Source organism: Synchiropus splendidus, chromosome 1 (assembly GCF_027744825.2).
Source record: "Synchiropus splendidus isolate RoL2022-P1 chromosome 1, RoL_Sspl_1.0, whole genome shotgun sequence".
Taxonomy (NCBI): Eukaryota; Metazoa; Chordata; class Actinopteri; order Syngnathiformes; family Callionymidae; genus Synchiropus; species Synchiropus splendidus.
Window position 1 is genome coordinate 33,982,033 of NC_071334.1, and position 27,889 is coordinate 34,009,921.

At 44.9% G+C, this 27,889-nt stretch overlaps 3 protein-coding genes across 4 annotated transcripts; 1 reads left to right on the forward strand and 2 right to left on the reverse strand.

The window, feature by feature from the left end:
• The first annotated feature begins 22 nt into the window (after positions 1-22).
• Positions 23-25,603, forward strand: apc2 (APC regulator of WNT signaling pathway 2). Its single transcript, XM_053853559.1, has 14 exons — positions 23-271; positions 6,379-6,529; positions 7,112-7,202; positions 7,307-7,634; positions 8,015-8,123; positions 8,407-8,520; positions 9,240-9,314; positions 16,154-16,246; positions 16,435-16,828; positions 16,883-16,981; positions 17,056-17,195; positions 17,601-17,795; positions 17,856-18,070; positions 18,139-25,603. The coding sequence occupies exons 2-14, from the start codon at positions 6,392-6,394 to the stop codon at positions 23,597-23,599; spliced, it is 7,452 nt and encodes a 2,483-aa protein (XP_053709534.1). The 5' UTR covers positions 23-271; positions 6,379-6,391; the 3' UTR covers positions 23,600-25,603.
• On the reverse strand, positions 9,599-12,622 carry LOC128752404 (E3 ubiquitin-protein ligase TRIM11-like). The gene is made up of 5 exons (XM_053853578.1): positions 12,483-12,622; positions 10,945-11,463; positions 10,713-10,881; positions 10,617-10,654; positions 9,599-10,498 (listed from the first exon to the last, which is right to left on the reverse strand). Exons 2-5 carry the CDS (start codon positions 11,441-11,443, stop codon positions 9,939-9,941), a joined length of 1,266 nt encoding a protein of 421 aa, XP_053709553.1. The 5' UTR covers positions 11,444-11,463; positions 12,483-12,622; the 3' UTR covers positions 9,599-9,938.
• c1h19orf25 (chromosome 1 C19orf25 homolog) lies at positions 25,584-27,881 on the reverse strand. 2 transcript variants are annotated; one of them, XM_053853606.1, is made up of 3 exons: positions 27,730-27,881; positions 27,221-27,376; positions 25,584-26,058 (listed from the first exon to the last, which is right to left on the reverse strand). In XM_053853606.1, exons 2-3 carry the CDS (start codon positions 27,360-27,362, stop codon positions 25,874-25,876), a joined length of 327 nt encoding a protein of 108 aa, XP_053709581.1. In that variant the 5' UTR covers positions 27,363-27,376; positions 27,730-27,881; the 3' UTR covers positions 25,584-25,873. The 2 variants fall into 2 exon arrangements, with proteins under 2 accessions (XP_053709581.1, XP_053709582.1); XM_053853607.1 differs by having other exon boundaries at positions 27,221-27,373; positions 27,730-27,880.
• Between the last annotated feature and the right edge of the window lie 8 nt (positions 27,882-27,889).

Here is a 27,889-nt window from a genome sequence, read left to right on the forward strand (position 1 = left end):
GCACACACACGCCCTCTGTCTTTCCACGCACGCTTCGCACATCTTCGGCTCTCCTCGGCACCATGAGCTAAAACAATCGTCGCTCATTTTCTTCCCCTAAATTCTCTCCCTCCTCGCGAGTGATCCGCACCGACTCGGACTATCCGCTCCATTGGACCGCCTGTGCGGCTGCTGCTGTCCCCGGTTCGGCCCGGTTCGGCCGTAAACCAAACCGGGATTGGGGAGCAGGGCGAGAGGCAGTGAAGAACCCCGGCGCTGGATCACGCTGAAGGTCAGAGCAGATCAGATTTGTGATGACTTTATTTCACATTCTTGGACGTGGTTTGTTTTGTTCATCCACCTTTGATGCGGTTCTGGGGGGATGGGAGGATGCGGGGTTCGTCTCCTCGAGCATGGAGGGTGCATGATGGAGGGATGGTGAGTCACAGACGTCGTCATATTGAGATGGAACCACCAGATTCGGAGATGATTCTGGAAAAATGGATGATTGGAAACGACCCGATGCGAGAATAGTGATAATAAAAAAGATCTAATATTTAATGGTTTGGGGTGTCGATTGTGCGAACAGCGAATCTCGCGCGTGTGTGTGGCTGTGTTTTTGTTCCGGCTGATCTCTCCTGCAGGCTTCATTAATTCTGTGCATGAGAGCTGGTGAATATTCAGATACATCTCCACTGACGTCTCTCCATCACCACTTCGGACTTCTTCGTACTCAGCAGCCATTTTGTGCGAACTCCTTCATGTGCTGGTGTGTAATCTGGGTCACATCAAGAGCTAATTTGTGTGGGATTAAATAATGCAGGGGCTCTCCAGGAATCCACCTGCAAAGGTCTGTTTATCATCAATGCTTCTGAAGAGCCACCTTTGACAGCAGAGGTCTGAATCAGGTCAACTGGACTAGTAAGAGTCAGAGGAAAGGTTTGGCCTCCTATCCAGAAGGCTTCGTCAGTTCTAATGTGCTGGGTTGGAGTTCAGGCTGATATTAGGCCAGTTGAATGGGCAAAGGTGTTGATGGACAGGGGTGGGACCAGTCCAGTGTGATGGATGAGCTCATGCTCAGTCTGTGTTTGTGCTCTCAATACTCCCAGTATTTGTCTTCTTTCAGTGTATTTCTGTTTATTTTTTAATTTCTACTGATGTCTATAAGCAGATGAATCACTGAAACTGCAGTTTCATCTGTAAACACAAATCTGTGATGAAATTCAATCTTTTTGTGGAGTAAGAACCAATGCTTTCAGAGGAAATATATACATTTTATTCAAGATATTTCGGGTTCATAGGACAAAACCAAAGAAAGTATTTCAAATGTGTCAGCATCTTAAATGTTATTTATTTGTAACTTGGTCACTTACAAAAAACTGAATATCAGAATTTGAAAATTGAAAATACTCTTAAACTATTAATAAATGTTTATAACCCATCTCATCAGATGGATTATTTGCTTTTAATTTACGTTACAATAGTTATTTAGACATTCCATAAATGCTTGACTCGAAAATCACTCATATGTTTGTTTTCCGCTGTGAGTGGTTGTTTCGATTACATTGTCTCTGACTTCCGATGAGGTTTTTATCAATATTTCCTGCACGATCGTTAAACTAGTTGACTGTCCTTGAACCCACCACCAGGAAGCCATCTTTTCTTACCTGACAAAAACAAACAAAATGAAATCAAATCCCCTTTGGCTTGTATGTGACTTTGTAATAATCAGTAGGTTCATACATTACATACTAGTGTATTTTTTCTGAAGGTACGACCTTGAACGTGACGCAAAGAACGTATATTCTTGTTAAGCAGCAAGCTTGTACACATAAATTCAATCTACAGTTTTTAAAGCGATTGTTGGACCCTAAACATTGACATTAGATTACACTAGATTGCATGTCGAGAGTAAATAAACTATATTTGACGTCACCTGAAGTTTGATTGTTGATGTTTTAGTCTCTGGAATTTTGTAATAGTTAGTTTTGCTTAATAGTTTTGCTGATGAACAATAAGGGAAAAAAAGAAGAATAAAAATCTTCCTGTATATAGACAAAACTGTTTTCTTGAATACAAATGGTTTCTTGAGACACCCCTTGAGGGGTGCTGTGACCTCTGACCTCTGTCAGGTCACATCAGCTGGGACAGTGGTGAAGGCGACCGGGGCGATGAGTCAGTGAGTCGTACAGGAAGTTGTTCCTCTCGGGGCTGGAGAGAGTGACGTCAGGTTATGTAAGGATGGAGCTGACAGCACTGATAATGATGTTGTTGTCGTCCATTCGTCCTAGCAGTTAGATGGATGTCGATCTGTGTGCTGAAGCTTTCGCCCCTGTGGCGCAACACATTGATTTCTGACATCTATTCAAATGAGACTGGGAGATCTGGAAAGTTGTCCTGAGCTTTATTCATCTTTTGGGTTTAAGCAAACTGGGCTGCCGCCATTTTGCAGATCCATAATGTCCAGAAGGTCCTCCTGATCTCCTGGTGTGATGGCAGTTTGTCTGGAAGCTTCTCACTGACAGCGTGTGAGTCATGTCAACTGATGAAGGCTGGACACACTGATCACTGACACAATAGTCTGTTGTCAGTGTGAGGATGGCTCGCAACATCTCTGTCACATCTTGAGTGATCGAGTCAGAACGCACGACCTCATTTCTGCTGCACACAAGTTGAATTTCTCTCAAAACGGCTGCCAGTGGTGTTCTAGGATCAACTCATAAAAGTGTACTGGGTTTGCCCCGGGGTTTCCCCCCACCTGGAACATAAATGATATTTTTCATGTCAGGACTCTTGTGGCCACATGCTTGTTTGGGTTGATTTCTGGGAACTCTGGTTTCCTCCTCAAAACATACTGAGGCTTACTTGTGACTGTAAAGTGTCTATGAGTCTGTGCGTGAGCGCTGTGTCCTGTAATGGACTGGAGACCTGTCTAGAATGTTCTCTGAAAAGTGTCATGCCTTGAAACTTCAAAAATGTGGTAGCTGAAATGATGGACCCGTTCACAGTTCGTGAACAGTGGTGAGGTATGAATGGATGAGTTTTGGGTGACAAAATATATATATATATAGTATTTTTTTTTTGAGTTGCTGTAATGCAGAGTTGAGAAATACGGTGATCCTTCATTGCAGCTTTGGCACTGCGCTAAGACAGAGGCTCAAGTTCTGTTTAAATAGTGATTTACTCAGCCCACTGGAGTCCAGCATGACAGACATACCTTGTTCAGTCACCGCCATTTTCTGCCTCTCATTGCACCGCCTCCCTCTCCGCCTGCAAGATGCGGTTGCTGCGGTAACCAGACAGTCTCAGGAGGGTACAGTGAGCAGGGGTGGGGGTGGAACTGAGGATGGGCGTGATCGGCACTCTTTGTTCATCTAATAGGAAAGATGCTGCTGATTTTTTTTTTAAATCAACTAGATCTTAATTTGTTGAAATGATCAGTTTTTTGCTCTCATATTTGCCACTCACCAGGACTGTGAAAACACGTGCACTATTTCAAACTTTGGTGGTTAATGAGCCGAAACTCAGGCAGATTGTGTTCCCATGTTTTAATGATCATGGCTGCTTGTGTCGGATTACAGTATATGGCATTGAAAAACATTTATTTCATGGTGGACGTGTGAAACAAGATTATTATGAAGTATAACTATGCTTGCTATTATTCTACACTGGTTCTAATCTAGCATATTTTATGAGCAACAAAGAATCAATTTACTTGATTCACTAAATGCAAACACACAGACGAACACACACAGGAAGACATACTATAATAGCAGCAGAACTTAGCTCAATTCAACTATAAATTTTCACAACTTTACAACTATTACAACTAAGATTGTAATTAATAAAAAAGATAACATTTCAAGGTAGTTTCTCCTTAGTTATGGTTTCATTTGTAACTGTCATTTATGCACAAAGAGAAGACAGTGAATGGAATTGACATTCTGTGTGTCATTGTCAATAAAGGTTGTTCACTCTGGATCTTTGCTTGAGATCATTTAAACCGGCAAACTGACGGCACTTTTCTAATTCTGTTATTAATGTCAGTGTGCCCATTGAGAAAGTCAATATCGATTTAAAAAACATACACAATATGTATAAATAATGATCACATTACAAAGTATAATCACCAGTTAGGAAGGAAATTGAAATGTCATTTGAAAGCAAATGATCGAATGTAATCAGAATATGCCACAAAAAAATAGTCCAAAAATCCCAGTGCAGTTGTTAAAGGGTTAATAGTCACTTAGACTTAAGTAGAGCTACAGAAAATAAGAAAATCTTTGAAAGTTCGACCACGGCGCCTGAAACCTATCGTCCTTTGTCTTCACTGAGACGGTGCTGCTTGTGACCGTCCTGCAGAATAAGAATACGACATTGTGGGACGACCTCCGTGCTGCTGACTCAGCAAGCTGGAAAACGGCCAGGGAAGAGAACTGGGCCTGGTTCTGGAGCGTTCTTGTGACTCCAATATTCTGAATAATTCAGTGTTTTCCTCCTCCGGCTTTCATCCTCAGAAACTCAGCTTCAGTTTCCATCTCTTTTATTGGGGTTTGATATTGGGGTCGCACGCATTTGATGGGTTGTTGCCATGGCAACCGCAACCTCCACACACCACCTCAAACACGATGTCGATCTCCTGAGAGCTTCACATGTCGAGTGAGAGCGTCAGATGTCAGAGCAGTCACATGATGTACGAGTGTCTCCATGGTAACAGAGAGGGGTGTTGCCACGGTGACACAGAACATCAATAATATGGAAGCGTTTGATGGGGAACACCAGCTGAGCTCGGCAGAACCAGGACACACAATGTTTGTTCTCCAGAGGACGTTGTTGGTAGAGTGGTGGAAGTCTGGTTTAGATGATATTGGTACCAACAGCTATGGGATATGACTTGAGAGCAATTGAAGGTAAAGATGGTAAAAAACAAAAATAGAAATATCAGAATGAAACCGTAAAAGTATATAAATGACTGATTTTGATCATCTACAAATATACACTAATGTTCAATGTTTGTCATTGATGTTTGTGATGCTGCTGTAACAACCCACATTTTCCCATTGTGGGAAGAATAAAGGCAGTTGAATCAAATCAAATCAAATGTAAATAAATAGATGATAGAACCGAGCTAATGTTCATAAATAGGTTCGAAAACAAACTGAAAAGGTTGATGGAAGGTGATGTGAGGGAGGAGTCTGCCCGGATGATGATGTTTGCTGATCATATAGTGGACTAGAAGTAGGAGTTAAAGTCTGAATAAATGAACAAGAAGAAGGAATGAAAGCCTGGTGGAGAAGTGAGAGCTGGCAGGGTCGGGCACAGGTGACTGTGATGTCAGAGTGTCAGCTGAAGTGACAGGAGGCTTTACAGGGGAGGCTTTAGCCTGGCAGAAGTTGGTCACTGGTTCTGGTGGTCCAGATGTGTAGTGGTGAGTGCTGAGCCCACCAGGTCTAAGGTGTGTGTGTGATTTAGTTGAACTGATTTGTATGTAGGGCACATTTACAATTGCTGCTAGAGCTTCATCCTGCTCTTACTCCCCGGGGGTCAGATGTGCAGTCTGAGCTCAGCCTCGGTGGCTTCCGATTCAGGGCAAACGGCAATTCTGACTCAGAGGGTGACTCTGACTCAGCACATCTCGCTCTGAGCATGTGCAGGATCCCAGAGTCAGTGACCTCTCTGAAATCATGTCGAGTATCTTCAGCTTGGTCTTCAACTGAATGACTCCTTTCTCTCAGATATTAGTTGAGCTGCTGCAGTTTCAACTCTGCCATCAGAAATGTTCCTCATGAAACTCAACATGGAGGGTTGTTGACATGATAAAATAATTAACTTCTTGTATGAAACAATTGTATTAAATATGGCATAATGGCGTGTTTTTTGCCATATTTTATCTCACCATTTTATCATATCAATTATTATTATTTGTATTTTTTAATAATATTTTCCATTCATTTTAGCTGATGTTTATTATTAATTTATGTTGTAGTGGGTTCAGTGACATTATTATTAGGATTTTTCATTGTTTTTTTTTTTCTGTTGCAACATGTTTTTTTATATTCTTTGTATTATAATTCTATAAGGCTTTCATTTAAGCATTTGCTATTGATCATTTGTATGGCAAAAACAACAACACACCGTTCAGACTTTTTTGTGTTGATGTGTTACTGATGGTTGCACAATTTATTATATTATTGTACGATTGTAATTGTTGTTGTAACACTTCAGCTAAAATAAAATCAAATTTATTTTTGCCCAAGAAGAGGTCCATGGCCACTTTTGGGACCAACCCACACGATGATTGATTCTTTTCCTCTTCAGAATTCTATTTATTTATTGTTTAATTTATATTTTAATGTGGTTGTTGGCTGTAACGCTTCGTTCCTCTCTGTCCACCTCCAGGGGGCGCTTCACGATGGCCCACGTGGCAACCTATGACCAGCTGGCCCACCAGGTGGAGGCTCTCCGCAAGGAGAACTCCCACCTGAGGAGGGAGTTGGAGGACAACTCCAACCACCTGTCCAAGCTGGAGACGGAGACCATCGGCATGAAGGTGAGTCCAGACAAGGGTTAGCACAACCAAGCATGGTGGCTGGGTCACTTCCCGCCGCGTCAGAGATCGAATGAGAAGAAATCAATGAAAGATCTCATCAATGATTCACACGCACACACACACCATTGATTTTCAGTTTCAGTTTGAATTTCTCGTTCACTCTTCTGGCTGGGACCAGACGGGGAGCTGACACTCTGATTTAGGAATATCCCAGTCTGGGCAGATGAGAGTCTGTGCGACTCACAAGTGGGTCAACAGATATTTCAACATGTTGTGGATCGACATCTGAGCACAGACTCATGAGTGCGACGGCAAAAAGAATGTCCAGCAGAAAGGATCAAATCCTATTGACGCACACACAAATCCATACACACATACACACTGCTGGGAGGACACACACACGTGACCTCACTCACGTGTCCAGATGTGCAGCAGGATTATCCGGCTGAGGTGAGCGAGATGCTAGGATGAATGTCCACGCATGAATGTAGGATCAACTTCATATTTTATTGTTTTTTAAACCCAATTTCTGTGAGGAAATCAGGGTTTATACAGCGATGTGTTTTGTTTTTTGAAATTCAGGAAGTTCTGAAGCAGCTGCAGAGCAAACTGGAGCAGGAGGCGGGAACGCTGGCATCGTCCGGGCGCAGCGACGTGCTGCATCAGCTCAAAGGTCGGTGTCGTCGGACTAGGCCGAGTCAGACCTGTTTACGTGCGCATCACCTGTCTCCTGGGTCGTAGCAGAACTTGAACCTCATTCTTCAAATGTTTCCTCAGAACTCCACATGGATCTTACCAACTACTACGAGCTCAAACACCAAACTCACAACCTGAGGGTGATGGCTGGGGGCTTTGGGGGGTCATCGGAGCTGGATGACCGCCTGGCTCTTCCTCCCTCCACCTGCTCAGCCCCTTCGCCCGTGCCGGCTGCCCGCAGCAGGAGTCCGCTCCGAGCCGCGTCCCGCCAGAGCTTGTCGTCGGTCGGGGACTCGTCGCTCATGCTGCCACACCACATCTTGGATGGAGCGCCGCCCAAGACGGCTGTGATCACCGCGGCAGACGGGCGACTCAGTGACCATCACATAGAGGAGCTCTACAAAGAGAGGTGACCTTTGACCTGCTTTTTATATGTCACATGTGTCGGTATTAAGCTCGAAAAGGGCAATTTGTTTTAGCTTGATATCATATGAAATAGGTTCAAATTCATGACTTTGGGGCCAAAAAAGGTTGCTCGCAGGGTTTTGTCTACAGTCAGTTAGGTCGACTCATGTTTGCCGGTCAAACTGTTGGCTTGTTCGGTGATCAAGCTCGCAGGCCTTGGCCCTAGCATGTTTTTCTTTCGTCACTCAACAACCATCTCTTTATGTTTTCTCTCTACATTTTTACTCAAGTATACACAAACACATGACAAAAAGTGAAGTAGCATAATCCAACTGAGACGGGCCGAGGTCCGTTTCTGTGCCTAACAACTGACACTTTCAACAGGAATCTTCTGCTTGGAGAGATCGATCGTGAAGAAAGAGAGCGCTGTTGGTACTTCAGCCAGTTGGAGGCGCTGTCTCAGAAACTAACTCATCTGCCTCGCATCGACACGGTAAGATGTCATTGGAGACGCTTCACATCATGATAGGTCTTCTGCTCTTGTGTCTGGAGAACAATGTTTTGACTTAACAGTGCTGCTGTGCTTAATTTCTTCGTCATGTTTTTGTGTAGCGTACTCATTACTAGACCCAGGATTCATATTGTGTCTGAAAAATTGTAGCTTTACTTCTCCTGCCCTATGAAATGTTGCTATTTTACTTAAATAATTGGCCTCTAGATGACTCTGTGTGGTAAAGCTTTTTGCTAACCTTGATACGCTGCACTCTGTGCGACAGTTCTCCCTGCAGATGGATCTGATCCGACAGCAGCTGGAGTTCGAGGCTCAGCAGGTCCGATCTGTGATGGAGGAACGTTTCGGCTCCAGTGAGGAGATGGTGCAGAGGACGCAGGTGAGACGATGAGCAGATGGATACTCAACTAACTGGAGTGTGAATTATGGCAGAATGGCGCCTTTTGTCTTTGAGCCTGGTTTTAAAATCTCTTGGTTTGTTTTTGTTTTTTGTTTTTATCAGTGGCATTAGTTTGACTTTAAATTTTTGCTTGTTATTTTTCTGTTTAATTTATAGATTATTTTTCAACCTATAATATTATATTTTTTATGTTAATCTTATGGATTCAATCTCTTTATTGTGACATTTTAGCTCAGCTTTACGGAAAATTTCAACCTTTTTTTAATTCTGAAAATGTAATTTAGAATATGCTTTGTGTTATGCGTATTTTAAAAAAATGATTTTGGATAATAAAGACTCTGTATCTCATCAGTAGGACTTTTTATGTTTTGAGTTTGGTCTTGAATTACAAAGTATTAGTACCATTTCATCTAACAATGTCTCATCTCAGAAGACCAACTTTTTCGCCATTTTTCATAATTCAAACTTCTTTTTTGGTACATAATTCCTGTTTTGGTTTTATCTATGAATTTTGACACCCAACCTCATCATTTTACCTCCTTTTCTGCACATATTTTTTATTTAATTTTAACTTTAGTTGCAAGAACACAATGCGTGCGGGACTGCTTGTCTGTGCGTGACGTGTGAGTCAGTAGGATGAACACTCTGGTGGAACATCTGGGTCGTCTGAACCGACTGCACTCATGTGTGTGTTGCAGATGCGTGTTGCTCGTCTGGAGCAGCTGGAAAAGGAGCTGCAGGAGGCTCGAGGCAGTCAGGAGAGTCAGCTGCAGGTGGGTCACACATGTTCACACACAGGCAGATCGAGACCACAAACAACCATCCGACCTGGTCCAACACGCTGACATTGGTGTCATGGTGGTAACATGAAAGTGTCTCTGCCCTGGTTTGGATGTAGCAAGAGACCTGGTATAATCTACTGACTTTGACACAATGGTTTTGGTAATAAATCTGCTTGCCATTTAATAACTAATAATCGGACAACAGAAGACCAAATATTCAGTCTGGTTTTAGCTGGTTTGAGAGAGCGCCTCTAGTGGTGAAGATGCTAGGTCTGCCATTGCGTTTGTCCAGATGACCCAGGTCACCCACTGGTTCCACCGTGGGTCAGGTGGAGTTCAGTCTGGACTGAGTAGCTTGAACAACAGTATAGGTGGCACTGAAGCAAACTAGATGTTGCTGTTCTGCTGAGTGAATGTTTGTATGTGAGTACAGTTCAGAGGGTGGCTGGACATTCCCATGTTGGTCAGAGGTGAAGGCCCAGCGCCCTCTGGGAGTATGATGACTCAAAATCTGGTTCATGGCATCAAAGCTATTGACAAAACTGTTTAATAAATAATACATTTGGTGAAATGAGCGCCAGAGTTTTGGTGTTCCAGGTATCGGGTGGTCCACTGTCACTGTAGTAAACGCTCCCAGTTCATCTCCACCTGGCACAGTGTGACTGAGCCGTCGTACGCCCAAACCCAGAAGCCAGGGTACAAGGGTTCGGTGAAGGTGGAGCTGAAGGTGTGGAGGTGGGTCATGGTGTCAGGAGAGACGCAATAGAAGGACAGTGACCCGTCAGACCAGTTCAAGAACACCCCGACTCTGTGGCTGAAGGGTTGGGGTGTGGAGGAGCCCACCCTTGTGTTGTTGTGACTGGCCGTGTAGCTCCCCTCCTGACACTCCAGACTCCAGGAGCGCTCGTTGTGACCCAGCAGGCAGCTAGCCACGTCGCCGCTCCGTGAGATGCTGTTGTAGGTGACTCCGATATCAGCGCCGCCGCTCCACTCCACTTCCCAGTACATGTTGTCCAGCAGGCCTTCCCTGCACAGGACCTGCGGGCAGAACCGGAACCGGTCCGGGTGATGGCAGGGTCGGAGGTCAGACCAGACTCGGGTAGCTTTTCGGTTGCAGTCGCTCAGCTCTAGCTCCGAGTTAGCTGTGTTCGGGTCCAACGTCAAGTAACAGGCGACTGCAAAAAAAAAACAAATCCACAAATTAATTTATATGCTTTTTATGTTGTGGCTACTATGGATCAGCTTCTTAGCTCGTCTTTGACTAGTAACCTGTCTGATGAGAGAGAAACTCACAGTTCTTCAAACACCAGGGGTCGCTCTCCAGCTGAGCCCTGTGGAACAACACTTGGATCAGAACGTTTGTGATACTCTCTTCACGTCACCACTCACCTGGTGTCGCACTTCTGAGTGTCTCTGGAAACCAGGAGTGAGAGATGGGATGACAAAGGCTCACACAAGGAACCCTCTGGTTCTTCTGGTTCCTGACTCGTGCGCCCATTTTCAGCGGAGAGTTGAGCGGAGCTGAGACCCACCTGATCGCTACCACCTTCTGGTTCAACTGAGGAAAAGTACACCTGTCACAGAGCTATCCAGGTCGTCGGTCACGGGGTACGAAACTCACCCGCCACTGTTGGACTCTGCTCCTGCCGTGGTTGAGCACAGCTGCTCTCCTGGATGTCCACTGCACTGACTGTCAAGTCATCTTCACTCATCACCCCATCCCACCACTGGTCCTCCTTGCTCTTCTCTGCCTCTTCATTCTCCACAGTCTCCGTCTCTCCTTCACTGGCGACTCTTATTTTGGAGACGCCGTCCTTGTGTAGTCCGAGTCTGAAGACGCTGCTCACATCCTCCTTCAGCTGACTCAAGTCCTCTCTAAGGAGAGTCAATGCGCTGACGCTGCTCTTTGTGTCCTGTCGAGTCGTCCTGCCGTCCTTGTCCTTCAGCGCATTCAGCAGGTTCTCCTTGAAGTGGCTCAAGTCCTCTTTGAACAGCGTCAGAGGCCGAGACTTTCTGACCTCCTTCAGCCTGGAGTCCAGTGGGGGCCGACTTTCCACTCTCTTAGGGAGGTCTGGTTCTGGATCACACCTTTCAGTCGTGTCGTCTTCATGTTTATCCATTTCTACCTTCAGTATGAGACCTGTGTGACAAACGTTCAACTGTGAGACTCAAACCAAACAAACCTCAAACCTTTTTTTTTCTCAAATAATTTGTTTTAATCTTAGAAATAACCCCTTAAAGTCTCAGCTCACAAATATGACTCTTGGAACAGTCCAGTTACTCTCGTTGTTTTCACCGGTGCGACTGTTTTCATCTCAAAATCAGACTTTTTTATCTCATAGATTTTAAGTTTCAGTCTCAGGAGCCTCAGGAGACTTTTTAGTTTATCGTTTTGACTGTTTATAAAAAAAAAAAAAAAAAAAAAAATTACACTCACACACCACTTTACGCTTCTAATTTTCATCCCACAGATTCTTTTTTATAAATTAAATGTCTTCATTTTATGACTTTTTGTTTCAGTGTAGCTCTCATAAGATCTCACAAGTTTGACTTCTTATCTCATGCGGCTCAAATGTGGCTTTTAATCAAAACAATGTGAAATCTTATCAATATTTATTTGCTTTTTTAATCTCCAATTCATTTTCAGTTTCTCTCAAAAGTACGACTTTTTGATCTAACTTTTTTTGGACTGATCTAGTTGACGTTAATTGTGACTGAGTTTTATTTATTCCCATTTTAATTCAGTTAAAAAAAAAAGAAAATAATAGATTAATATTTTTAAATATTTATTAAGCATAAACAGATATTTTCCCTTCAACCATTTCACACACATTTTATCTTTAATTTTTAGTGTCAAACAGATCAGCGTGTTAAAAAAAGTCAGACTTCCATTCAGCAGTTTGAACTCCATATTATGCAGTTTTTTTTCCTGATTTTGAGTTTCTTCACATAAAAAAACAACTTTTTTGTCGTGAATTGTATCTTTCCATCTTTTATTGTGAGTTTTTAAACACAAATCTGCCCCACTCTTAGGTGAAAATCAAGGCAGAACTGAGAGTTTAGTTTGATCCAGCTTCACTTTTTCAGCGATTTGAACTTCTCTGAAGTGGAAGTTGTGAATCACAGCGAGCCAAACACTGCAGACTCAAAATCACTCACCTGATCGTGACTCTGGTTGATCTGGTTCTGATCCAGTTCAAGTCATCGACAGCACTACGCTTTAATCCAGCGACTTCAGCCGTCCGTCATGGGTTCAGAGAGAAACTCTGTCGTTCTTCTGCTGCAGCAGTTTCTGGTTCGACCAGTTTCTCTGCATTTCTGGGCCGAAGCAGCTGATTGGCTACAACATCTGGGTGTTGCTGCTGTGGCGCTGGGGAGGTCAGAGGTCAAGGTTAGGCAGACAAGCTGCAAGTCTGGACTGAGGTTGACACTCTTCTGCCGGGGGCTTCAAATGAAGACATCAGGGCTGAGCTGACTCTGTCTTTTACTCTCCACTTCAGCTCCAGTGCAGAGCTATATATATATATATATATATATATATATATATATATATATATATATATATATATATATATATATATATATGTATAAGCATGACTTCCATTGAAGGAAATATATACAATTAAATATTTAATATTTATTCATGGGTTGCTAACAGCTGTATTTCAAGAAAGGTCACATTACAACAGTTAAATGTTTCACCAGCATTTTATAAGACCAAGATCTGTGTTTTGTGCTGTAAGTGACAGATTTATTTATTTAGTTAGTTAGTTATCAGATCATCTGTGAGTCCCCATTTACTTCCTTCTCAAGTCAAAACATCTGCATAAACATCTAATGGGTGGGTGTCGTAGGCGTGGCCTGTTTCATTCATCATTGATGATCCTTCACAGCTGAGCTCATCAATAATTCACTGGATGACCTTTGACCTGAAAACTGAAAGCTGCAGGATGATGAATGTTTCATGCAGAAGTGAGATTCAGGTTCAGAGTACGGGAATCCGAGACTGGGCCTAGAACGGACCGGATCTCATTAGTTCAACTGTTTTTTTGGAAGCATGAAACCAATTTTTGTGTCATTTTTACTACTTTTTTTTCTTCACCTGTGAAATTTGTATACTTCCATTTTTTAAATATTTTTTTATTTTGTTTTATTATTCTCAATATTAATGATAATGATGTGACTTCTGTGCAGTACATTATCATATTATAAATATATTTGGAATATTGACCTAAATAGGAAAAATCATTGTTAAGACAATAAGACACTAAGGTAAATAAATAAACAAAAATAACGATGCATAATGACAATAGAAATCAACAGTAAAGGATGAAGTGAAAAAAAATAAGCATAGAATAAATATATGAATGTGTAAATACACTGAAACAGTCATTTAAAATACATATATTAAAAATAAAATTTCACAAGAAATGAAAGTAAGACTAAATAAATGACCGTCTGAATAAATAACAATTGAGAGAAAAAAGAAAACAGATAATAAACAAAACAATAAGTAAGAAATAGAGTAAAGTGGAAAAAATGTCAGCAAACTAAAGCAAAAGAAAAATGTCTCTATGAAGCGTAACATAAAGAAATAGATTTGTAAATAAACCAAAAAAATATATATGTTAATGAGTCGGTGAAATTGAAAAAAAGAAAACACTTCAGACTGTGAGATGAAAAAAAACAGCTGTATCAAATATACAGTAAAACCTCGAAATAAACTCAATGGTTTGCAGAAAACAACAACATAAAATGTCACTGGCAAAGATTACATTATCTGACTAAAAACCCTTGGCGTGTCATGACTTAACTCCTCATTGACTGATCTGAACCTTGTTCCTCAGACTAAAATGCAACTGAAGGTTCTGGACTGACCCTCGCGCTTCTCTCCCAGCCTGCAGCCCCCCACCCCCTCTTCATCTCCCTGCCTCACCAGCTCGTTGCCAAGCAGCATCGTCGGCTGAGCCGCGCCGTGATTGGCTGTTGCCGAGCCGCAGAGTTGGCACCGAGCACAGAAATAAAGACAGAGAAACGGTGGCTGCTTTCTGCCTGGCCTCCCTCCAGAATACCAACGAGCACCAACTGGCTCCAGCTCAGTTGGAGGCCTAACGTCCTCTTGCCAAGTCCAGAGCTCTCAGCATTCCTTGAACTCATGTTCAGACTTGAGGTGCTGAAGGGAGAAAACTACAATCCCACTTAAAACAGAGGCAGAACGATGGCCTTCCATACATCCTCATAGTGTCAGAGTGCGTTCCCCTTGTCTGAGTTTGGGGCCTTCATGCTCTACTCAGGATTGGTTGCCTGGTCACATGACACTCTTGAGAAAGCAGCAAGACTGCAGCATGAAAAGTTTTATGTTGCTGTGAGCGCAGTGATGATAACTGGCGCTGGTGTTGGTGGATTGTGCTCCCTCCTGTCTAGAGGGCAAGATAATGTCACAAACTAAGGTCTTGTTCTTCAAGCCAGCTCTGTAAACTCCTCTGATGGATGACAGATTTTATCGGAAAGAACAAGTATAGCTACGGTTAGCGTTAAATTTGGTGCTGCTGAAACACAAACAGGTTTATCAGATGGGCCCAGTTTCGTGTGGGATCTGTAATCTGTGACGGTGATGTGTGAGTACGGTGGCTGTAGAGGTCAAGTCCGGGGGATTCACGGGTGAAGAGAACGTTGCTGTGCACCAAGCGAGCAGGTTTGTCGTAAGACCAGTTGGGTCGATGGAGGTCAGTTTTCTTTGTTTTAAGAAGCATCATTCTTTGTCTGCTAAAAGACTTGATTCCATTCCTGATTTAACTTCACATTTCGCACCCTGAGGCGTCACCATGACGACGGCAGTGAGGAGGTGGCGGCTCTAGTGCTGTGCGGACTCCTGTTTGTGTGTGAAATGTAAAATGTCCGATGTAGACAAACATTCTGTTGCTGTGTTTTCAAGGATATGTTTGAGTTGCGATGACTCTTTTGTGGGTCAATGTCTCCATATGGGAAGCACTCTGGTTTCCTCCCACAGTCCAGTGGCGGTCACCAGTTGTAGCGAGCGACAGATTTTTCTCTGTCTGGACTCATCCACAGCTCTTCCAAGAGTCCCTTCGATTAATGCCTCTGTCTCATGGAAGAGAGGAACCTGGAATGTTCCTGAGGTGCAGTGAGTTTGCTTCCCCGCTGAAGCGATCAATACTGCTGCTATTGGGCCCCGACACTGACAGAAGAACTGGGTCAAATGTTGTTTTCCGCCCACTCGTCTGGACCCGGGCCAGGATTTACTCTCTCACCTGCGGCAGTGATCGCACCACTGACTGATCTGCACATTGGTGCTGCACGTCCTGTCACTGCACGCGCTCTGGTGGTGCAGGAGAGAACTGCAGCCTGAATAGCTCCTGTGTCTCCGTAACTTATCACAAAATCAATCACAGGTAGCCTATTCATCAAAAGAAAAATATTATTTTTACACTACTGTTAAAAATACAAACAAAAAATAATTAAGATAATTTAAGAAAGGAATATGTCCAGATAAACCATACTTTGCTTTATGACGAATTATAACAACACATTATGAAAATACTCATTATCTCAGTGGATTATTGATATATGGTTCTGGAAAATCTGCACAAAAATAGAGACGCGATGAACTGATTATTAAACGAATTTCTATCTGCGTTTTTTTTTTAAAGTAAAAACGTATTTAAAGCTCATAAATCTGACATTAAAAGCATTAAGATGGAAATAATTTAAGACGTATCAGAGGCAACGATCATGAAACACAGCTTGAATTTGTATAAACAATTTGTTTTTTTATTATTCTTTATAAACGAACATCCACGTGTGTGCAGTTATCGGGAGCAGAGAAGCCACCTGTTGGTGAGCCCGAGAACAGCACGTCATCAGCGGCAGGAACTGAGGCAGCAGCCGACGGAGGGAGCAAGGTAACGCGCAGACACTCCTTGCTTCCATTACATTGAGACCACATGCCTTGTTTGGTATGTGATTCTTTCTAAAGACTAGGGAAGAGTCTACTAATAGATGACTTTTATTTTTTTAAAACAACACCTTGGTTTGCTGAAAGGCTACAGACAAGATTCTTCTGGGGACCAATCCTGTGTTCCTCTTTCAGGTGGAGATGGTCTTCTGGCTGCTTTCCATGCTGGCCAACCGGGACAAGGAGGAGATGTCCCGGACTCTTCTGGCCATGTCCAGCTCCCAGGACAGCTGCATCGCCATGAGGAAGTCGGGTTGCGTCCCCCTGTTGGTCCAGATTCTGCACGAGGTTCCCGGGGACAACACCGGAACAGCAGAGGCCGTGACGACTTGCTGTAGCCGTGAGGCAAAGTCCAGGGCCAGTGCTGCATTGCACAACATCATCTACTCGCAGCAGGATGAGGGCCAGGCCCGGCGGGAGATGAGGGTGCTGCACATGTTGGAGCAGATCAGAACCTACTGTGACAGCGGCTGGGACTGGATCGAGAGCCACACTGACATTCCTTCACCTGGAGGAACCAAAACCACAGGTGAGTCATCCTTGAGCAGAAGAGTGGGATCAGTTCTAACGACACTCTCTGTAGACATCCCGGAACCAGTCGACCCTCAGATCTGTCAGGCCATGTGCGCCATCATGAAGCTCTCCTTTGAAGAGGAGTACCGACGGGCCATGAATGAGCTGGGTTTGTACACAGACTCTTTAAAACGCCAAAGACTTATCAATTCATTTCCATGACCGGATCACATTGCTCATCAGGTGGTCTCCAAGTGGTGGCAGACCTGATTCACCTTGACCAGTCCATGTACGGCATGCAGAACGACCCTATCAACATGGCACTGCGCCGATACGCAGGGATGGCGCTGACCAACCTCACCTTTGGAGACGTTGTGAATAAGGTGGTGCAACCAGTCAGTAGTTTATGTGCCCCGTTTCTCACTGTGAAGTCTTTGTGGCGTGAAGCTCCTGGACACAATCCTACATCAAATACCGCTGATGTGATGATTGCTTTCCAGTCACTCTGGGATTTCACTGACTGAAAATGTCTGATTTTACAGCAGATTTTCTGTTTCAAAATTGCTATCATTTATGGTTCTGGGACAACATGAAGGTCCTTTGCAAATTAGCTTTGTAAAAAAAAGAAAAAAACTGCCGTCTGTTTTAACACAATATCATGTTCCGAGAGTAGTTTTGAAATTGCGTTAGATTGCAACATTGCCATTTCAGAGACTGACTTTTGAAGCAATCGGTGATGAATTCACGATGTAGTCTACAGCGTTTAACTTCTCTTTACCTTCGGACAGGCCACTCTGTGCTCCAAGAAGAGCTCCCTTCAGGCTCTCGTGGCCCAGCTGAGTTCAGACAGCGAGGAGTTGCACCAAGTCGTCTCCAGCATTCTTCGTAATCTGTCCTGGCGTGCTGACATCAGCAGTAAGAGGGTGCTGAGAGACATCGGCTGTGTGTCGGCGCTAATGACCTGTGCACTGCAGGCGACAAAGGTAACAGTAAAGCCAAGTGAAGACGTTGAAAAACAGCGCTAAAAAATGCCCGTTTTCCAGGAGTCCACCCTGAAGAGTCTTCTGAGCGCTCTGTGGAACTTGTCAGCACACAGCATTGAGAACAAAATGGCCATCTGTTCGGTGGAAAGTGCCCTTGGGTTCCTGGTCAGCACATTAACATACCGCTGTCAGACCAACTCGCTCGCCATCATTGAAAGCGGGGGAGGCATCCTCCGTAACGTTTCCAGCCTGGTTGCCACTCGAGAGGACTACAGGTATGAACTCAAGTCTCGAAATGACGAAATCTTTCAAAATAATTCTTTGAATTTTCTCTCTGGTGTAGACAAGTCCTCAGAGACCACAACTGCCTACAGACACTGCTGCAGCACCTTCGTTCACACAGTCTGACCATCGTCAGCAATGCCTGTGGGACCCTTTGGAACCTCTCTGCCAGAAGTCCGAAGGACCAAGAGCTCTTGTGGGATTTAGGAGCTGTTAGCATGCTGCGTAACCTTATCCACTCAAAACACAAGATGATAGCCATGGGCAGCGCTGCAGCGCTACGTAATCTGCTCACCAATCGACCCCTGAAGTACAAAGACATGGCCGTGGTGTCCCCTGGCTCGTGCATGCCTTCACTTTACATGAGGAAGCAGAAGGCCCTGGAGGCGGAGCTGGATGCAAAGCACCTTGCAGAGACATTTGACACTCTTGAGAAGCAAAGCCCGAAACATCTGACTCTCCACAAGCCTCTACGCCACATTGAGAGCCTGGCGAAAGATTACGCGTCTGATTCTGGTTGCTTTGATGATGACGAGGCACCGAATGTCTCCAGCAGTCTCGACACGGGAAGCTTCTCCATGCTATCGATGTTCCTCTCCAACTCAAACCTTCTGCAGAACCAGTCACGTAAAAGAGAGATTGAACCTGAGAGAGACATGGATCCTCCCCAGATGGCTGAGAGAAGACTAGCCCCCTCGGATGATGTTGTTTCAGCTGCAGCGGAGAAGCTAGCCAAAAAGATCACCAACACCGTTGCCAAAATCGACAGATTAGTGGATGACATCACCATGCACACTTCCTCCGAAGACAGTTTGAGCCTCAGCTCTGAGGACCACCTGGCGGACTGGTCGTATGGCTTGAACGAGCTCAATGAAGCCAGAGCTAGCTCGTGCTCCCCATGCCGCCTCTCTGACACCAGCAGTTTGGCACATCGAGAACGTCTCAGTCGGGCCCATGCACTGTTACGCCTCAAAACCGCCCATACAAGTGTGTCCACCGATAGCCTCAACAGCGGCAGCACCAGTGATGGCTACTGCGGAAGCAAAGAACAAGTACCAGCTGCTCCAAAGGTGGCAGTACAAAAACAACGGCCGAACCAACTAGATATTAAAGTGGCTCATCAGGAGTTCTTGAGTGTTCGACACACGGTGCTGAATGAGACAAGCCAGCAAGACGTACCGGAAAGAGACTCAGTGGACAACAAAGATGCAAAAGACTTGATTAATTCAGACGCGGAGAAGAACAAAGACCCACAAGCACAAACCCCCGTCAGTGTGTCCACTAAAGTGTCCTCAGATGTTAGCATGGCATCGATTAAGCTCTCTCCCTCATATCAGCAAGTCCCACTGATCCAGAGCGTGGCAAAATTTGGAGTAGCCAAGACAACAATCAACGTTCAGGCAGCTCAAGCAATGAGAAGGCAAGCGTGGGTCCCGACGGTGATGACTGGGGACAGTATCACCAAATTCACCCCAATGAATGCCGCAAGAAGCCCCACCATTGGGCCAATGGAGACGGTTCAGAAATATTCAGTGGAGAACACACCAATCTGCTTCTCCCGCTGCAGCTCCTTGTCTTCCCTCTCTTCTGGAGATGGAGCACTTGACGGACAGAGTGAAAATGAGCTGGAAAGCGACTCATCCCTAGAGATAATTGAAGTGGAGGATGGTGAGGTGGTGACAAAGCAGGATGAGGATGAAACCCTGGAGGATTTGAGTGACAGCCAGTTGCTACTGACCGACTCTAAAACCTTCCCGAATAAAGACGTAGTTCCCATAGAAATCCCGTGTCCTGCTAAAAAGGAAAAGGTCTTCCTTCGCCGAGCCTCGCCTGCCGTCCTTGAAGATGACCGGTCTCCATCAAGCTCCTCTGAGAACTATGTCCACGATACACCTTTAGTCATGAGCCGCTGCAGCTCTGTGAGTTCATTGGGCAGCTTTGAGTCGCCCTCAATCGCCAGCTCGATCCAAAGTGACCCCTGCAGTGAAATGATTGACGGGACGATTAGCCCCAGTGACCTCCCAGATAGTCCAGGGCAAACCATGCCTCCGAGCAGAAGTAAAACTCCATGTTGCCTTGAGACAACTGGGCCAGACGGGCAAGCAACAGGGACGTCGGTACAGTGGGAGAGCAGCTTACGAAAATTCATGGAGATTGCAGACTCCAAAGAAAGGTTCAACCTTCCTCCCGACCTGGACTCGATGATCTACTTCACCGTTGAAAAGCCTACTGAGAATTTCTCATGTGCTTCGAGCTTGAGCGCCCTTCCTCTCCATGAACATTACATACAAAAAGACGTGGAGCTGAAATTGACGCCGCTAATGCAGCAAAGTGACAAAAACGAATATCTAGATGAGGACGAACAAGATCGGGGTGAGCGGTACAGCGAGGGGAACTCTGACGATGACATTGAAATTCTTAAAGAATGCATAAACTCTGCCATGCCTTCCAAGTTCAAGAAAGTAAGGCCATCCTTGGTGACCACCATACCGCAACACATTCTCAACTCCCGAAAGCCAATACAGCTCCCTGTCTACATGATGCTGCCAAACGGGAAAACCCAAGTGTATCCTGGAAGACGAATCGTCATTCCACAACGAGACTTGAAATGTGACGACTCCTCATTCACCGATTCTGCAGAAGGGACAGCAGTCAACTACTCCAGCACAACGTCTCTAAGCGATGAGACACTTCAGTATTCTGTCAAGGAGAGGGGGGCAAAGGAATGCACAGCGAAGGGCATCAAACAGGAACTCGATGATGATGCCAAGAGAATCGAGGATTTAAGGATCTTTTCACATTTCCACAAGCCAAACAAGAGCAGTCACCCTCAGGACATTCAGTTGACCCGAGCATCCAAACATGTTGTTCCCACCCAGAAGATACTGATGCAGAGCAAAGAGGTCGCCGACAGGGTTGCCAGCCAAAGGAATCGTGAACAGTCACCTAATCAACAGAGAAAGAGGCAAGGTCAGCTGCCCATCATCAAACAAAGCGGAGAAGCATACCTCAATGCTGGAGCTCTGAAAAAACAAGCCTTGTTTCAACAACTGTCACAGTCATCAGAGGAGAGCATCTACTTACAAGAGGCACAAAATGAGGTTGACAGAACAAAGCAATTGGCCCGAAAACAAACAAGAGAAGGTGTCAGGAACACTCTCTCACGGAGCATGACCAATGTCGGCAAGACAGATAACTCCCAAACAAAGGCTCGAGGCTTTCAGAGGATCAAACAGAACTTGATAAAAGACGAGTCATTTGCGTTCTCGCTCAGCTCTTCCCTCAGTTCATTGAGTGATGCTGAGTTCGACGAGTCTCAATCACAACAAATATCGTACAAAAACAGACACAACAAGACTCTGAATATGTTACAACAAACGAGGAAGATCAGCATTCAAAAACACTATGAAGAACAAAGCTCGCCGAGTTCGGTCAGCATGGACTCGGAGGATGACCTCCTTCAGAAATGCATTACTTCTGCGATGCCCAAACAGAGACGGAAGCCCGCAGCCCGGAAGAAGAAGGAGAACATCCAGAAACAGAAATACTGTGATGCTTGGAAAATGGACGAAGAGCTAGACAGCGATGACACAGCGTGGGACAACGATTCCGACCTCAACAGTGTTGAATGGAGGGCCATTCAGGAAGGGGCCAATTTCGTAGTCACTGGACTCCAGGCCACTAAGTCTCAAGAGCCGTCCTCGGAGGAGACGGAGTCAGTCTTATCATTCATGTCCACCTCCAGCTTCACACCCAAGGAAAAGAAGTTTGCCAAAGACAAGAAGGCCAACACGCCACTTGATTTTGCAGTGCGTAAACCAGTGCCAAACCTGCCGGTGGTTTTCAGAGGGAGGACTGTGATTTACACGCCACAAAAGGAAGCCGCTCCTTCACAGAGACCGCCCCCGAGAAAAGCACCAACCAAGACAAATGCACCGAAAAACCCAGACCTTGCTCAGCACAGATCCAAGAGCCTTCACAGGCTAGGAAGACCACAAGACACAGAACTGTCTCTGCCAAAGAGGAGCTCTACCCCACCTCCAAGGATCCCGAAAAGCTCATCTTCTGGATCCTCACAGAGCTCCACTCCATCCAAGCAGTCTCAGAAGAAGCCCTCACCCCCAACGCAAACAAACAAGCTAAACCAGAAAAAGTCTCCTGTCCAAAGTCCGCCAGCAAAAAGCCCGCCCGAGAGGAAGGGACGTTCGCCGGTTGTGAACCGAAATGAAAAATCTCCTCCGCCAAAGACACAGAAATCTCCCGTAAGAATCCCTTTCATGCAAAACACAGTCAGACAACCAAGGCCGCTGTCACCCCTGGTAACCAACCAAACCGTCACCAGACAAGGACCAGCCAATGGCAAAAGAAGCCTCTCTGCAAATCGATTTGACCTGGTGAGGATGGCTTCTGCCCATTCCAGTGGGGGAGATTCAGATGCTAATGGGTTTCTGAGACAACTGACTTTCATTAAAGAGTCCAAGACTATGGGCAAACGTGACGGATCTGCACACATCAGGCCAGGCTCTCAGGGCGGATCACCTCGACGGGCAGTACCAGGTGCATCTGCAGTCTTTCTATGCTCTTCACGTTGTCAGGAACTTAAAGCAGCAGTCCAGCCTCCAAGACGGATGCAGAAGAATGAAAATCAGCTGCCCCAGAAACCAAACAGTGGCCCTCAAAAGCTGACGTCTGCACTCTCCAGAGCCACCTCTAGTGAACGAGACCTGTCTGCAAGGCGTCCAGCCAGGAGAACAAGTTCTGAAAGTCCCTGTAGAGCAGCTCAGAGAAATGGGCCGAACAGGATTGCGGCATTAAGGCAGAAGCAAGATGGGGACACCTTCAAACGGCATGCCTCTTCACCGAGTATCAACATACTGAGTCGAGTGACTAGCCGTTCTTCCCTCCGTTCTTCATCTTCTGACTCGAGCGGGAGGGCAAAAAGTGAGGATGATACCAAGAAGAAAGGACAAAGATCTGCATCTCGACTGAATGACAGAGTGACCTGGAGGAGGATCAGGGATGAGGACGTACCCCAGATTCTGAAGAGCACTCTGCCTGCTAACGCTCTGCCTCTGGCGCCTTCCCCTGAAGAGGAGGAGCCAAAAGCAGCCCTTACAAGTAAACTGCCAACAATTTTACTCGCATCACGCAAAACAAGTGATGCAACCGTTCAGACGGAAGATTTCGCCCAAAGCAAGATTAACTCAGGCACCGGTCCAACCACAGACACTGCCACAGTAATCTCAGAGGAAGCTGCGCGGTTGGTACTGCTCAGAAAGCTCAGTGCCAATTCCGGGAGTCTCCACCAAGATGGCGATTCAGACGTTTCGCTGAGGAGCCACAGCAACCTCTCGACAGGAACGTCCGACAGTTTCACGGGCGGGGCAGTCCACTTCCGCCAAGGTTCGCCAAGCAAAGCTGCTAGAGTCACTCCGTTCAACTATACCCCAAGTCCCATGTTGAGCTGCCAGCCAGACCAACAGAGCCAGGTTATCAAGTCTGGGGGAAAGAGCGAGTCATAATCTGGGACTGAAGGTCCGTAGAACCTTGTCTGGTGACCCTTTCCTTTCATGCATTCACACAGCTTCCATCCTCCGTAAGAACAAGGTTGGACGTTTGTTGGCTGAGGCCTGCTGTTCACAGGCCACCACAGACTTCCATCTGTTATGGAGGAACAGCATCTTTTTTACTTGTTTTGTATTTGTAGAGGACTCATTGCCCCGGGGGAGAAACAAGAGACCTATCCGGGCCAACACTCCCGTCAGTTTTCAGGACAGAACTGAACTATATGCAAAACGATGTTGAACTGTGTCGAGGAACCATGTAAATTATTTTTTACAGCTCCGTCGTCAGCCTGCTACTCTCATTTCCTCTTTCAAACTGTGCCCCAGGAAATACTTTCTAACACTCACTGCTAGTGGGCTCAATTTGCGTCCCGCACCTCCTTGTACATGCTCGACACACAACAGTACTACAACTGTAAATAGTGCAATGCAGCCATACCAAATCTTCAACTCGTCCTGTTGGGTATAGTCTCGTTGCTTCCCGACAGCATGCTAATATACTGTGCGCCTATATAAATATATACATATATATATACACACTCACCCGTCGACCTTATAAGTACTGGATGACAACACACAGTGGTTTTCTAATGTGTTCATTGAGCGCAGTCTGTGCAGCACAGACACCACGTATGAACAATGGATTCAACTGTGGTAGCCGATAACTGTACTACGCAAATTAAGGTGTGTCGTCACAGGCTGCAAGCATCTATAACCTGTTGTGACCCGCTTAACCATGTGGCTATTTAAGTAGTGCTAGCAAGAAGACTATGAATATCCTCTGTAATCTGAACATCACTTTCCTACGCGAACAAGCGTGCACAGTGTGGACGGGCTGTTTGGACTGTGCCGAGAAATGAATGACAGAGCATGAAGTCTGAGTGATGACAGAAAACATGCCCTTTTAAGAAACAGCCTGCTGCAACACCAGCCCGCGTGTACGGACAGAACAGGCTCAAATAAGACGCAGTGGTCTGTCACAACAAGAGCTCATGTCAGAGTGTGTATTTTTAACAAATGGAAAGTGGAGGTTTAACTTCAACAAGTCTTCGTCCTTCCGCCCGCCAATTCATTAGCAGTTAGCAATAGCAGGGTCCAAACATTTTCGCCAGGACCTTTTTGTGACACACAAAGCTAGTTAACGACAATTTTCATCCGACAAAAATTTGATCAATGAAAGAAATAAGGGGCGCAGGACTACTCAAAGCGACATTCACTTTTGTCTAGTGGCCTTTCTTAAGATGAAATCACACTACATGTTTCTTCGCATTCAAACAGTTGACCTTTTTGTTATTGTCTTTTCACACATGGTCTTTTTGCCTATGCTTAGGTCTTTGTTGGTCAAGGACTCGTGCGTTGTAACCATTTCACTATCTATCTTTTAATGAGTTAATGATGCTACTGAAGTTGTTATATTTTCACACTAGTTCTAAGGTGAATGTTAGCATCACTAGCAACGTCCAGCACACAGAAATAATTCCATAGAAGCTGCGATAAGACAAAAGGGGAGCAAAATCGTGAATGGATTCCTGTCCTTTTAAAACGTTGCGCAAGTCAAGGCTGATGTGTTCTTTGCAAAACACGCTAAGCTTAACACCATTCATTCGTTTTGGTTTCCCCCGAATGTAGCGATTAGCACGATGGCACTTACAAAGGACCGATGAGGGAAAAAAAGCTCTTCAGTTTCCGCTCACTGATGTCTATATTTGAGCCTGAGGTGTTTCACTGGAACTTTCTGGGTGAACTGACAGTTCCGGCACATCCAGACCGAACTGGGACATGTGCCAATTGTAAATGGAGGGCTGGAGCGACGGTAACTGTGTGGCCTTGTCCGAGAAGATCCGGCGCGAACGAGGCTGCACAGACGTGATGGTGCCATGTGACATAGGCGGAGCAGCGGCTTTGTCATACTCTTTGTTTTTCATCCAATAAAAGTCAAGTGTTTTATGAGTTTGTTTTATTGTGTAATCAAAGTGTATGAGTGTAAACAACAGACTGCCACATAATGAAAATGCCCTCTGTGTTGGGAGGTGATAAGCAGCTATAACTCACAAGCTACAAAATTTCATAAAACAAACATCATTGATAATGTGGTTGGTTTCCCCCTGTGATGAGAGGTATTCCAACATGGTCTGTCCACGTGAAGAAGAACCTTGACACCACGTGATGCACCTCATGTGCATCTTCAAGCTGAAGTGGTCACTTTTGTCCAGAAGAGTTTAGGATCGAGGGTCAGAGTGCTCGCCCTTTGACCTCGTCCACGTCCTTCTCCAACCGCTGGCCGGCCTCTCGCAGCTCATCCCTCTGCTGCAGCAGCCGCTCCTGGGCCTTCTGCAGTCGCTGGTTCAACTCCAGGTAACGACGACACTGCTGGAACTTCAGCTCCACGTCGCTGTCTGGTGAGGGGCGCTGTGAGTCTGGAGGAGAAACAGGAGGATGAGCTCAATACAATATCAGCAAACAGAGGAAAGCAATTCATCCAGGATTCATGACAGTTAATCACTGTGGAATAAACAAGTGACTGTTTACTCCTATAAGCGAAAATTCCCACACCACATCAAACTGCAAGTAAACTAGATCTAATTTTCCCACTGTGGGACAAATATCTGGATATCTAATATAACTACAGGTGAACTAAGTGCAACCATATCTCAAACTTCAACTGAATTAACTCACAATGCATCAATCAAAAGTTAAGTCAGAAGACTGCAGTGTCTGAACCAGGGCAAGTGTGGCCCCGGCCAACATTTATTTGGTCCTCAAAAAAAAGTTCTTGCTATCTAGCCCAGTTCTGATGCTTAATTTTACTGTAATTCAATTCACTTTCAATTAATTCAACTATATTGTACTGTTTGAAAAACATTTTGATTTTCTTTCCCAGTTTTATGGGTTCTTGCCATTCCCCAAATAAACTTCATACATATTTTACATAGTTCTTACACACAATTGACCTTTTATGACATCCTGGAGCTCTTAATATCTTAATTTATATTCTAATATTAAAGTTAAAAAAATGTTCTTTTGTGCCCAGTTATTTACTCCAAGACCAACATCATGGTAAGTTCTCACTCTGGAACCTATTTCCAAACTTTGTTGGATTGGCAACTGTGCCGTTCCCATGGAAACAAACACTGCATTCGATACAAAAGAGCGGTGGATTTGGTCGCACGTAAGTTAAGAAACACAGTCAACTACAATCCAATGAAACTTAAGTTGATCAGGCACAGTTAAGAAAAAGAGATGTGGTTATTAGGCCCAGCACCTGCATCTTATCGTGTCAAATAATAGTGTAAAATATTAAAATATTAGATTATGGATTAAATGAAGAAAAACAGTAGAATAACATGATTTACATCTAGGAGTTTTGAAACATGAAGGCCACTGTAGTTTTTACAGCTACTTTGGACTGCGGAGCTAAGGAGAGTTGATCAAATTATATGGAGGTAAAGAAATCCATAAATCATCTTAGACCGCATGAGACTCAAAAAGCAGTGAAACTTGATGATGTTTTAATTCATATTGCATTCAGACAAGCAGCTCAGTGAACGTGTGGAACTTCTGCTTCACAAGTTCACCCACCTTGTCCGCTCAGCTCCAGGATGCTGAAGAGCGGGTCAGCGGGATCAGCGCCACTGATGTCGTCCAGGATCTGCTCCACGGTGGGCGGGTTGGGTCGGCTCGACAGAACCACCCGCTTCTTACTCTTGGAGCCCAGGTTCATCCCGACCGGACCTGCTGCGAGAACGTGGTTGACTAGGCCACTATACTGACCCTATACTGATTGACTGATCACTGAAAGAAATCTTGAGATGAAAATTCGTATTTATCTAAATGTGTTTTTACTGAGATAAATAGATGAGTACCCGCTAGCATGCTAACGAGGACGCTGACGTGGTGCAATTAAAGATAGCTCAACCATCCACGTTTTAATCTACCAAATGTATTTTAATGCCGAACCCAAGATATGGAATAAACACATATAAACGGTGGCATAAGTGAAGTTTGATCCTCTAATAAGCGATGATTCTTTGACCGTTAACATCTCAAAGGGAGTTTCGGAGCGTGTTTACGACACCATAAAGACCTACCTTCTTCGTCCTGTTGACTTCTTCACAGCAAGTTCTTTCACATAGCACATTGAAACTCGACAACTTTGTGACAAGGTTGAGGTGAAACTGTCATCGCTGTGTTTGGAATTGGAAGCGACGCCTCTTCTTCTATCGCAGCGGTGCTGGAGTAACAGCCGGG